This window comes from Otolemur garnettii, unplaced genomic scaffold (genome assembly GCF_000181295.1).
Source record: "Otolemur garnettii isolate 467f Iridium unplaced genomic scaffold, OtoGar3 scaffold00006, whole genome shotgun sequence".
Classification (NCBI taxonomy): domain Eukaryota; kingdom Metazoa; phylum Chordata; class Mammalia; order Primates; family Galagidae; genus Otolemur; species Otolemur garnettii.
The window spans coordinates 33,004,413-33,018,329 of NW_003852401.1; the positions used below are offsets into that span (position 1 = coordinate 33,004,413).

The 13,917-nt window shown below is 41.2% G+C and overlaps 1 protein-coding gene across 1 annotated transcript in view; it reads right to left on the bottom strand.

Moving 5' to 3' along the window:
* The window catches only part of TRPM6 (transient receptor potential cation channel subfamily M member 6), a 166,597-nt gene that overhangs the window by 45,822 nt on the left and 106,858 nt on the right, over nucleotides 1-13,917 (bottom strand). Inside the window, exons 21-25 of the mRNA XM_023509005.1 lie at nucleotides 13,454-13,705; nucleotides 11,078-11,252; nucleotides 10,746-10,860; nucleotides 6,315-6,508; nucleotides 2,529-2,661 (exon numbers count right to left, since the gene is read on the bottom strand). Of these exons, the coding sequence (XP_023364773.1) occupies nucleotides 2,529-2,661; nucleotides 6,315-6,508; nucleotides 10,746-10,860; nucleotides 11,078-11,252; nucleotides 13,454-13,705 (869 nt within the window). The remainder of the gene's footprint in view (nucleotides 1-2,528; nucleotides 2,662-6,314; nucleotides 6,509-10,745; nucleotides 10,861-11,077; nucleotides 11,253-13,453; nucleotides 13,706-13,917) is intronic.

Below are 13,917 nucleotides of genomic sequence, written 5' to 3' on the forward strand. Positions count from 1 at the left end.
AAAAAAAAAAAAAAAAAACCAAAGAAAAAAAACTGGTGTTCCTACCAGGGAAAGCAAATTATAAAGCAGCCTTACCAGGCTCTATTTTTCCACTTTCACAACTCACATAGTTCAAGAAGGATACAGGCAACCTCTACTTCAGACATAAGCAAACATACAAATATCCCCCTGATCTATCTTCCCTCTGTCTTCAAACTATTGCTCAGTTACTTCAGGAAATATTCTTCCCTCTCTTGCATATCTCATCTATGATCTCTCCAGAAATGACTTCAACAAGGATGATAGAAAAAAAACAGTGCCACGGAGATAGCTCTATCCAGAAAGAAAATTGACTACATTTTGTGGCCAATTTAGAGCTTCATTAAACCCCTTAGAAGGAAGTTTTCAGAAGCTACATACCCATCTAACTTCTAATCTTCTATTCAAATCCCAAGAAAAGAATCTAAGAAAAATATAATAGCATGTAATAATTCATACTTTTAGGACCTTGTTATCATCATTGAATTATCTGTTTGTAAACGTCTGATTCTCAAGTTTCCCTCTATGTTCACTTGGCTTCTGGTCCTAACCCTCCAGGCCTTCTCCTCATATTCCTCTGACCAGTTCTCTCCTGTCTTCTCCCTGAGTGCCTCTTTCTCTGCCCCTTACACAGGCATTGTACCTCCTAGGGTTCAACCCTCCGCTGGCTGAGTTCCCTTGGTCTACTTGCTTCCTGGGCCCTTCCCTTCCTCTGTTAGACTTTTAGTTTCCTACAATGGGCTGAGGACCTACAACTGACTCTCCCCACAAGCAGATGATCTCGCTGTCCAGGGCTTCAGATTCATACATTGAAAGACTCCTGGACATCTTTGGCTAAATGCACCACAAGAATCTTTAGCTTAAGAAACCTAAAACTAGGCCGGGTGCAGTGGCTCACACCTATTTCCTATTTTTAGTTGAGATGGGGTCTTGCTCTTGCTCAGGCTGGTCTCGAACTCCTGAGCTCAGGTGATCCACCTGCCTTGGCCTCCCAGAGTTCTATGATTACAGATTACATCACTCTGCCACACAGTTCATCTCTATTATCTCATTTCATTCTCACAACTCTTAAGAGGTAGGTCTGTTTACATGCCCATTTTACAGATAAGAAAACTAAGGCCAAAAGAGGCTCAATGAATTTGCCCAAGTACAACTAGTAAATAGCTGAAGCAGGATGTCATTCTAGCTCTGTAAGTTCCTAATACGGGTATGTGCTCCATGCAAAACTGAGACCATGCTGGCCCACAGGATTCAATGAGCACAGCTATAAAGGGGGCAGAATGCACAGAAAAGGCAAACAGAAAGGGCCGTCATATAGCTGTGGCCTGAAGATAATATTTAGGTTAAATAGAATTTTGTGGGCTCACAATTCTATGATATTCAATTTTGAATAATCAAATAGAGTTTGATATTCAGTTTTTCTCACTATTAAATTTGATCTGAAATTGAATCACCTACATAAACACATATTTGCATAAATATGGTATCAATAGGGAAGTCCAGACTCACATAAATACATCTTATGCCTACAATGAACAATTTAGAAAGTTCTTAATGTGATTTAGTTTGTTTGGGGTTTGGGGTGGGGGGGGTTGAAACAGAGCCTCAAGCTGTCCCCTTGGGTAGAGTGCTGTGGCATCACAAGTCACAACAACCTCCAACTCCTGGGCTCAAGCGAGTCTCCTGCCTCCGCCTCCCAAGTAGCTGGGACCACAGGCGCCCGCCACAACGCCCGGCTATTTTTTGGTTGCAGCCGTCATTGTTGTTTGGAGGGCCCGGGCTGGATTCGAACCTGCCACCTTAGATGTATGTGGCTGGCACCTTAGCCGCTTGAGCCACAGGCGCCGAGCCAATGTGATTTAGTTTTAAATAAATAAAGCATATTTAAGGATTTACAGCTACCTATCTGATATTTGAAAATTAGGAAAAAAGTACTTATGTACTTGTTAAGTAGGTATAATGTTTTACGGTCAGCTCCATGTATATTCAAAAATGAAAGAACACAATTAACTTTTGCCAATTTCCTTCCCGTTATGAGAGCAGTTTTGTGTTTTAAAAAAAACGCATATCATCACATATAGTCCTGAATATTTTAACCCAAGGCCATGCACCCAGAATCAGTAACACATCTGCCTTCCATCCCAGGGCACTTTCCTAATACATTCATGTATTTCTTTTATGTGTTTCCTTGCTTACTTTTTGTTCTCCACTGCTTTTATTTCCCTCACAACGTACACACACACACACACACATTAGAACATAAATCCTTTGAAGACAGGGACTCTCTCTTAGTCTCTATTTATCCCTCCTAACTAGAAGAATGCCTGGAACGTAGTAGATGCTCAATAAACAAGCACTGTCTACATGAATGTCACGTGTGACTAAATGCTTCCAATTTTAGAGAAACCAAACCTGTGGGATTTGAAAATGGATCTTTCCACTCTTTTAGCTATTCTAGTAGAATCCAATGTTGGCAGCAGTTTGGGAAGGGGAAAGACAGAGCTTTTTACCTTTCTGATGTCCCTCGGATTCGCTCCTCACAACTAAAATTTAGATCTTCCATCTTCTCATGGAAGTATTTTTCCACACACTGCTCTTCAAAATCATGAAGTTTTTTCAGATCCTCCTTACTCAAGTAGAGTTCTGGAGAAGTAAGTATGGGACATGAAAAGAATCATTATTCTCCCTAAGTCGGAACCCGGCACAGAGGATGGGTGGCTTTTCCTCCACCTATGTTGAAAACTATCAGTTGTGTGATAAAAATTTCCTGTCTTGTCATACTGTATTCCCAGTGTTAATGGAGAAGCATTATCTAGAAACAACTGGAAACACCCATATGAATCTCTCCTACCTATTCTTTGAAAGTGACTCATATAAAGAATGATCTCTTTTCAATATTTTCATAGGTTGGAATATTTTCACACCTTAATAAAAGTTTACTTGAGCCTATGGGTCAAGTGGCTAAGGCACCAGCCACATATACCTGAGCTGGTGGGTTCGAATCCAGCCCAGGCCCACCAAATGACGACAGCTGCAACCAAAAAATAGCTGGGCACTGTGGTGGGTGCCTGTAGTCCCAGCTACTTGGGAGATGGAGGCAGGAGAATCAGTTGAGCCCAGAAGTTGGAGGTTGCTGTGAGCTGTGATGCTACTCTACCCCAGGCTCTGTCTCAAAAAAAAAGCTCACTTTATTTATACAAAATGGGGGAAAGAATCAGATTTTCTTTGATGCCAATTATTTGAGCTACCAAAATGACAATAAGTAACCTATAGGTTAAAATCAAAGTTAGTAGAAGCTAAGATGTACTGAAATTAATCCAGTAAGTAGAAGAAAATTTTAAATTGTTACACTGAGTTTATATATACTAAGACCTTCTGTGGACAAAGAGACATCATCATTACCAGTCAATGGTCAATCAAGGCTGTATATGTTCCCTGACATAATTATAAGCATGATAATTGCTTATATCATTTATAAGCAATAAATTATAAATGATATAAGCAATTATCATGCTTATAATTATGATAAGCCCTGGCCAGGTGCAGTGGCTCACACCTTTAATTCTAGTAGTTTAGAAGGTCAAGGCAAGAGGCTTGCTTGAGACCAGTTCACAACCAGCCCCAGCAATAAAGCATGTCTACAAAAAAAAAAAAATGTTATTAATTAGCCAGGTGTGGTTCCAGCTATTTAGGAGGTTATACCAGGAGGATTACTTGACCCCAGAAGTTTGAGGTTCCAGTGATCAATGATGAAGGCATGCACTCTAGCCCTGGTAACAAAACAAGACCCTGTCTCAAAAAATAAAATTTAAAAAGACAGATGATTTTGTGATATAAGGAGACTGATATAATTCCTCACCAAGCTTCAACATTCATACTTGGTCTACCACACTGGCTCTCACTCTTACCTAACAGAATGATACGTTGTCTTTTAAGCAAGTTTCTAAAAGTTGGAAAATATAAACACGAAGTGATACTGCTAAAAAGATAAAACTGGAAAATTCTCTTTCTTGAATGGTTTCACTCAAATTAAGAGAAAAAGAACTAATACAGTTCTCCAGAATTTATTAAAAAATACACTTGGTCCATTACTTTCCCATAAAATGAACAAAAATTAATTCTAAATCAAAAAAAATGGCCAATAGAAAGTAAAGTTCAGTCATTAAATGTGTTTACAATTCAAGTGCACAGTATTTTCTGATTTATATGGTGTGGAAGAATCTTTCAAACGCTGAAAAAAATCTAGTCTCTCCTATCCCAACCCAACTCTTCTACAAATAAGAAACTTCACAACTGCTGTGACATGAGCCTTCTGTGGATCCCTGAGAACAAACTATTCAAAAAGAAGTTCCCACAAGACACAGGGACTCGCATCTATAATCTCAGCTACTCAGGAGGCTGAGGCGGAAGAATCTCTTGAACCCAGGAATTCAAGGCTGCAGTGAGTGAGCTATGATCACGCCACTGGACTCGTGACAGGTGCAGCTTACAGTGTGTGACGCTTTCTTGTAACACTCCACAAGGTGGCACTGCTGCCCTGTGTGTAAATGTCTTCACGTAAAAGATGAGAAGCAACTTCAGGAAAATTCAATAATGTTCCAGGGTGCAAAGTGAACTCATCTCTACCTATCAAAGCATGTGTTTGAGTTTTCTATGAAATCATCCTTTCATCCCAGACCAATGTGAGCCCAGAGAAGTTTCTTTCATAGGGGATTAGGAAATCAGAGCACATCCTAGTCAATTCTAGAAACTCTGAAGTGGTTCATTCTGTGCATTAGGTGGCAATGGTTCTGTAGCCAATGCCTGGATGCTTCTCTAACAGAAGCTTGAAATCATAAGCCTTCACGTTAATTTCAATTGTGCTTTGGCTTCTATATAAAGGTTGAATCTCTTCAGGGGAAGAAATTAGAAAAAGAAAAAGAAACCTTCAAAGTGACTCAAGAGAAAAAAAAAAAAAACAGTTCACAGAGCCAATTACCACAAGTAAAACAGATCGCTCTGTCAACCCATAATAACAGGCTGCAGGGGAGATAGACCTGCCTAAATATATAAATATTCCACTACACCTTATCTGAAATACCTGAAATCAGGAGTATTTTAGAATTCAGAATTTTTCATTTCTAGTTTTAGAAAGATAATGTAGTGCATATACCATAAGGGAAACAAAATCCCTATTTAAGCCTAGGGCAGTTCCTCAAATCAAACACATTACTATTTTCTGTAACAAAATCGATGATTATTCACACTATGACAGATAAAAAGCATAAGTGGCTTCATACAAGTTCCCATCAGCCTCTTCTGGCCAAATGAGTCTTTTCTCTAATTTATGAAGAAAAAAAGACATTCAGTTTTCAGAGAGATTTTAGATTTAGGAATTGTGACAAAGTGTTGTGGATTTATGCTACCTGGTCCCAGTATGTTTAGGAATTATCTAGAAATGGGCCTGGTACCAAATGTGGAATTGCTTGATGAAAAAAACACAAAAGACCTGAAAAACCACAAGAAGCAATATTCTCCTCTCACAATTAGTGTGACAGTCACATTATGCTGCCAAGATTTGGCTAAAAAAGGTGGACTAGGAAAACGTCAAATTATATAGGTTTATGCTTTGAGAGAAAACAAAAAGTGAGAATCCTTATTTCTGTATCCTGATTCTCTATGCTGCCCAGGTTAGAGTAGTTAGTTACAGGCTCACCCATACACTGCAGCTTTGAGCTTCTAGGCTCATGAGATCCTCCTGCCTCAGCCTCCTGAGTAGCTGGGACCACGTGCACACCACCATGCCTAGCTTCTGAGTTGAAGTTCTCAAAAATTCAGAATCACCTCCATATTCAGTAGGCTAGAGAACCAGAGAACTAGAATTCTGGTTAATAAGTTAAGCAAAGCCTTATCTACTCCCCTTAGATCCCAAGACCTTCTGTAACTCCTCTTTATTTGAATTCCATCTTCCACCACAGAGAAAAAAATGTGTCATGTGACTGTTCTCTAGGAGTCAGTCTGATAAGGCCTAAAGAGAAACTATAGGTTTTCCAAGTGACAAAGCCCTTCACACATTCAGAGATTCTCTTCCTCCCTAGTTCTTCTTTCAAAGTATCCACTAATTTTGGCAAAAGGCGCTATGACAACCTAATGACCACATGAGGAGGTGAGTGTGTTTACTTTGCCCCAGGGCATCAGCTGACTCCCAGAGTCTTCCATCCTGCACCCTGAATTTAATTTACAAATGCCCAGTGTGTCTCTCTGCTTTAGATCTCTATTTTTCACTCTCTTCCTCTTGCCTCACCAGTAAAACTTACTTAATCCAACGTCACCCTCTTCTTGGTCATTGGGCGTTCGATGATGGCATAGGCGGCGGAGAAGGAGACACACGTGACACAGGAGGATGAAAGGTGGTGGGAGCCAGGGCTTCTCATAGTATGTCATGATGTAGCGATAGCGGTTGTATTTCCACAGCTTATTTGAAATGGACTTCATATCTAAATAAACATTGCTGTAAATTGTAGTGAGAGAGGAACAATGTTTTAATACGAAATCCTGAAACACAAAAGTTTCTTCATTTTCCATATGTTTATGATTGGTTCACCTGCCACTATCAGCCATTAGATAATAAAACTAATAACCACTGCATTTATGATTCATCTTCCACCAAACAAAATATATTAATCACCGTGGACAATAAAATATGCTAATCAGAATAACAAGCAAAAGACGGAAATTACAGTCAGAGAGAAGAAAGCGCAAATATATTCAATGTAATGAACAGAAATTGCCCTCTGGAACTCAACACCGCTCTTGGGTCACCATCTATTCTCACATAAGCAGCCCTTTTTCAATCTATAATTCATCCTTTTGGGTAAACAGCTTTAATGTTCCTCTACATCATCAACCTTATGAAGAGATCCTCCTAATGTCCGATGTTGAGAACTGCTAGAATAATCCTAATTAAAATACCCAAACAAAAGAATAAAAAAGAAAAAAATACAAACAAAACGTATTGATGAAGAAGAGACAGGGAAGAAGAATCATTTCATCCTAAAATAAATCAATAAGCACAGCCTCTACTAGAAGCGAGGTAAATTATTTAGATTAACTTTATAATAAAAGTAACTTCTTACTGGTCAGCCACTTCAAATTTTCCTTTGAACTGTATCAGTTATCCGATGGTATAGAGAATATTGAGATTATGGAGCTTGTATTGGAAGTAATGGCTGGAAGTAACATTATTCTAAAACAACCTGTTACTTTTAACTTCTTACCTCTCAGTATATACATGATATTGAGGTGGGGTGACACAACGGAGTGACCTCCTTAACATCTTCCTTAGACTAACAAGAACTTTAGCTTCTTTAGAGAAAGATAGCACAGCAGAATCTGAGAAAGAGTAGCCAAATTTAGCAAACAAAAACACAGAATACCCTGACCTTGAACAGCGCTAAAGAAATAAAACCAGAATCATCCTGGGGAAATCCAGCTTAGGATAAGAGTAGGAGGGAAGTTTCACAGAATCCATACAGAAGGTGATTGAAACATCGATGACTGGATCAGAGATTCAGCATCACCTGAGAACATGTCAGAAATGCACATTCTCAGGTCTTGCCCGGCAACTCCCTAATGATGCTTCTTCCACCAAACAAAATACATTGATCACCTTGGACAAGGTGGAGGTGGAGATTCTAGCAAATAGCGTCTCAGCAAGCCCTACAAGAGAAACCATGCCAAACGTGACTGCAGCCTTCCACCAGCAGGTGGCGACCTTCTCAGTGTAGTTCAGGTTCTTTTTATTTATTGGTATGAAGAATTCTGTCTGTCCGCAGCTCCTGGACAAGTAGTCAGATCTGAGATTGCTCAACTTTGTTTAGTCCACAATGTGTTCATTTCTTTTTTTTTTTTTTTTTGTTGAGACAGAGCCTCAAGCTGTCCCCCTGGGTAGAGTGCCGTGGCGTTACAGCTCACAGCAACCTCCAACTCCCGGGCTCCAGCGAGTCTCCTGCCTCCGCCTCCCAAGTAGCTGGGACCACAGGCGCCCGCCACAACGCCTGGCTATTTTTTAGTTGCAGCCGTCATTGTTGTTTGGCGGGTCCGGGCTGGGGATTCGAACCCGCCACCTTAGGTGTACGTGGCTGGCGCCCTAGCCCGTTGAGCTATAGGCGCCGAGCCAATGTGTTCATTTCTAAAGTGCGAAGTCTCGCCTAGGAGAGGATTTTCCAACCTCCCTTTCGACACTGGATATTTTTGAGCAACAAAAATCTCACAGCCTCTTATGGAACATATCAAAGAATAGCTATAATAATTAAATGTGGACAAATGTTATAAGTCCCTAAAATGGCAGGGTTAAGAGGAATGAAAGCTCTCTCATAATCTTATAACAAGCAGGGAAGTATATCCTTCCCATATATACATAACAACCTACCAAGTCATCTTTTTAAGTATTCTGCTTTATTTTGACTACCTCTCATCCCCTGCCTTCTCTATTTTCTTAGATCCTATAAATTTATTTTCTCTTTTCTTATCTATATACTTGCACATAAGAGGAAAACAGAAAATACTAATTTCTTCCCATCGCCTCACTTGATTTCTTTCATCTACTAAATAATGACAAACCAGGCATTCTTCTCAGTATTTGAGTTAAATTCACGAACAAAAAAGGCAAAATGACTTATCTTTGTGGACTTTTTATTCCAGTAGAGGAGCCATGTAACAGAAAAACATGATAAATAAATGACGAAATATGTTCGTGTCTACAAGTAGGTATAAAGAAAGACGATTAGGGAATGAGGCCTGCCGAGAAGATGGCAGAGGGAAGGGGCTGTACTTTTCACTATAACGCTTAGGTTAGGCCTAGTCACAAACCAGCCGTTTGTGCAAGACTAGAGGGGTGAGGGAATGAACCACAGTGTCATCTGGGGGAACAGCATTCCAGGCAGAGACCACAGCAAGTGCAGATGTAAGAGTGTTGTCGGAAAGCCTGGGAGGGGCCAGTGTGGTTGGAGAGGAATGGGTTGAAGTGTGATTTGAGAAGTCACAGGGAAGCCAAATGACATGGGGCCATACAGGTCACTGTAGGAACTTAGATTTTTACCCTGAGGTAAATGGGGAGCAATTGAAGTGACATCATCTGATCTATGTTTTTAAAGAGTCATTTGGGACTGAATATGGTGGCTTATGCCTATAATCCTATCATTTGGGGAAGCTAAGGTGGGGAGGACTGCTTGAGGCCAGCAGTTCAAGACAAGCCTGGGCAACAGAGTGAGAATCCATCTCTGCAGAAAGGTAAAAAGTTAGCCAGGTACAGTGGTGCATTATAAAAGTTGGCCAGGAACAGTGGTATTCAGAAGGCTGAAGCGGTAAGAATGCTGGAGCCCAAGACTTTAAGACTGCAGTGAACTGTGACCAGGCCATTGGACCTCAGCCTGGGCAACACCAAGATTAGCCCTAAATAAATGATTGTTTGGGCAGCAGTGTTGAGAACAAAGTAAAAGGGCAGAAGACAGAAGTAGAGAAATAAATCAGGAGGCTTTAGGGTAACAGTGAGTGGTGAGAGGTAGCTGAAGTGATGATCTATTTGAAACCTGAGTTTCTGATGGTTTAGAAAGATCCTGATAGTTTCAAAATAGCTACACAAGAGGAATTAAGAATGACTCCAAGGTTTTTGGCCTAAACAACTGAAAAGATAGACCTTCAACAGAAACTCATGTTTAAATGTATGCTGGGAAAGAGGGGAAATAGATGGGAGACATTTTAAATCTTAGAAATAGATTACACTGTTAACTGGTGATCGAGAAGGCAGCTGGACCTGCATGACTAGAGTATGAGAAAGAGAGCCGGCCTGGAGATATAAATTGGGCCTAATCAGGACATACAGGAAAACTGAACAAGGCCATAACAACACATAAATAAAAGGGCGAGGTCTGGGCTCAGGAACAAATCAGTGTTGAAAGGTTGGGGAGAAGACGATCCAGGAAAGGAGAATGAGAAGAAGTGAAAAGTGAGATAAAAGAGAACAGAGATGAGTTCCACTGAGGTCCACTGCGGTCCACTGAGGTCCACTGAGGTCCTCTGAGGTCCACTGGACCAAGAACTCCTTAGCCAACTTTCAACTCCATCCACTGCCAGTCTGTCATCATTCTAACTTCCTGCTTCATTACAATTCAAGATCCCACTTCATTCTGCTTTTATTATACTGTACTTCTCTCCACAGTCAGCTCTCCATATCCATGGGTTCCACATCTGTAGATTTAATTCACCACAGAGCAAAAATAATAGGGAAAAAAATGGATGGCTGTGTCTGTCCTGAAGAAATACAGACTTCCTTTCCTGCCAATATTCTCTAAATGATACGGCATAGCCACACACGGTATCTACATTGTATGGGGTCTTACAAGAAATTGAAAGATGATTTGAAGTATACGGGAAGATGTGGACAGGTGACTTGCAAATACTACACCATTTTATAAAAGGGCGTGAGCATGATGGATTTTGCTGTCTGTGGGGGGTCCAGGAGTTAGCCCCCTGTGGATGCAGATGGATGACTGGATTAATTACTTCATGGATTCCTACGCTGCCCTTCTCATCACCAGCACTTTCATGTCCGTATCTTAAAACTATAATTTTAAAACATGGAATGCGCAAAAACCACATATTACGTACTCAAAATGCATGTGATTCTACCCAACATGCCTGGCCCCACGTTTTGCTGATATAAGACGTATGAAATGAAAATAACCTACTTGAAGAAAGCAATCAGCAGGTTCACCATGATGATATACTGCACGAAGAGGTAGACGGCTTGCAGAAATGGAGTCAGAAAAGAGCCAGGAGGGCAAGCGGGCTCGCTCTCACAGACTACAAATGGAGAAAAAGAATGGAAGGTAAGACAAATCACAGTCCACAACTCCAGACAGACACCGCGTATAGCACAGAGAATATCACAGATCACAAATTTTACACATGTTTTAAGATTCAGATGACTGTTTTGCTTTTCTTTGGGGTTTTTTTTCTTTCTCACTCTGTGTATCTACAAAGGTGCGATTTCTGCATAATGGCAAAATCTCCTACGTACCATCTATCTCTCCAGCATAAACTTCTCCGTATATCATCCAGTATGGCTGAAACACAATATCTCGAGCCAGGGTCCAGGACGGCGGCTCCTTTGGTGACAAGATGGCCTTGCGCGCCACTCCGAAGCTCAGCAGGACTATAGCCATCATGATCACAATGTAAAACATGTTTGCTGTCTGTAACACACAACCAGAATCTTAGCACAGATCTGAGAGTCGAGACAAACCAACCATCGTAACTACACCTGCCAGTCATAAAACTGTCTAGCCATTGACTAAAATGCCCTGGTCCATAAATAGCTAGGCTTTCCTGGGCTGAACGGTTTCGATTTCTCTGCACGGTACGTGTTTCAACTCAGTGTGGTCTATGGAACAACATAAATGTGCCGAGAGTGGGGAATCTATGCTTCTTTCATTAAGCAATAATGAAATGTGAGCACCTTTTAATGAGCAAAGAGCCAACTTTTCCCCCATTGGACCAGCAGTTAGGAAAGGGAAAAATATAAGGTGTATTCAAATTAGTCCAATGACTCTTTATTCCCAGAATTATCTCCGGGAATTGATTAGAGTGTGAGAAGTTGACCAAGCCAGGTTTACACCATGTACTAAATGTACAACTTAATCCATTAGCTCACTGTGGCAGAGAGAGTATTCACCAGAATGCCCACCACTATTCCAAGAGAGGCCCTGCACTTCCTAGTTTTGCTTCCACTGGGCTGGCACCATGAAACCTATTCTAGGGCTGTGGAGTGATGTTGACTTGGGTCAGCGCTTGTCCAGAGCAGTTCAAAGCCATCAGACTTTCTCTACCTCTCTCATTCCCTGAAATGAGAGACCACAGAAGCCACATGTTGACATGGATATGTCACAAGATCCCTTAAGTCACTGCCCAGAGGACACCCCCACGAGTACTCATCAAACTTGGGAGAAATAACCCAGTGCTAAGTCACTGATATACACTGGTCATCTCAGTACAGCCTACATCATAAATATTAATGTCATCAAGACCAGAGAAAACATTTCTTATCAAAGAGAAAAGTGTAAAATTAGAAAAATCTGTCTGTGGAGTCCTCAAGTTCTCCCTTTTCTGTCCTTTTCATTTGTTTCAGCACTACCTTGCGTCTCGCAGAACATCCCCCTTCCCTGCTGGGGAGTATTCCAGAGGGAAAGGCCAAAAATGACCCTCAGATACTGCACTTCCTAGAGGATAGATCTTAGGTCCTTATAAATAGCCAGATGGAAAAAGCTGAAATGATCAGCAAGTTCAGATCCAGATGACCCACTGTGGAATCCTGGCTCCCACATATACCCATTGCCTTGATGGGAAATGTCTATAATAATACTACCTATCTCACAAAGTTGCTACGAAGATTAAACAAGTTAATATACACAGACTACTTAGAGTCATGTGTGGCCTGTCATAAGCACTATTTAAGAGCATGGTAGATCAGCTAGGCACTGTGGCACATGCCTGGAATCTCAGCTTCTAAGAGGCTGGGGCAGGAAGACGGTGTGAGCCCAGAAATTGGAAGCTATAGTGAACTATATTCTCACCACTGCACTCCAGCCTGGATGACAGGGTCAGATCCTGTCTGAAAAAAAAAATAAATGTGTGGTAGGGGAGAGTGAGTGATAAATAAATGGATAATGTTAGCAGAAAATATTATGGGGAGTAGCCTCATACAAATCTGGCCCTCAGCAATTGTGCCCAAAGACAAATTTGACTCAATCCCTGTTATGTGACCCTGACCAAAAGGGTAAGTGGGTATCCTGATCAACTACCCACTATGCTATCCGAGACAGTTGTTGCAAATACAAGTTTGTGATTGCATGGAAAGCAGTGAAGAAATGATCTTGTTCTTTGTGCCTTTCTAAATAATTCCTAAAGTTAAACTATTGGATGTGAACCATAAAATTAGGTAGAATCATTAAAGAAGCCAAGTATGATAGCACACCTTATAGTTCCAGCTACTTGGGACCCTAAGGTAGAAGGATCACTTGAGCCCAGGAGTTAAAAGTCCAGCCTGGGCTTGGTGCCCATAGCACAGTGGTTACGGCACCAGCTACATACACTGAGACTGGTGAGTTCAAACCCAGCCCGGGCCAGCTAAACAACAATGACAATTGCAACAAAAAACAGCCTGGCATTGTGGCGGGCACCTATAGTCCCAGCTACTTGGGAGGCTGAGGCAAGAGACTCTTCCGCCCAAGAGTTTGAGGTTGCTGTGAGCTGTGACACCATAGCACTCAACTGAGGGAGACACAGTGAGACTCTGTCTAAAAAAAAAAAAAAAAAAAGTCCAGCCAGGGCAACATAGCATGATTCTTTTGCTAAAAATTAAAAAGAATACCAGGATATAAAACCAGACTGTACTCACCATTTTTGCAATCATGGTCACATAGGGACCTGCATGTTGATTCACAGCGAGGAAGTCCAGGAGCCGTGAGAACCAGAAGATGATATCTATGCAGTAGATGAGCCGCCCGGCGGTGTGGAAAGGGGGGCGGCCCCAGCGAAGGCCAAAGCCAACTGAGAACAGGCCGATGGCTACAGTCTCCACTAGGTTCCAGTACTCACTAATCCATACCTTCACCTTTTGAGTAAACTTCCCAGGCTCCGACATACAGATCTAAAAGAAGAAAGAGAAAAACTTAAAGAATTCAGGAATTTCATCAATGTCACCTTCTTAAATACATCAACCACTCATTTAAAGAGTAATCTGAATCCTGCCAAACCTTAAATCACAAGATTTTAGAAACTTGACTTACCCTTGGTAATGAATTTCTTTTTTAACTCAGTCAGCCTAGGTAGAGTAGGCTGGTATCATAGCTCACAGCAACC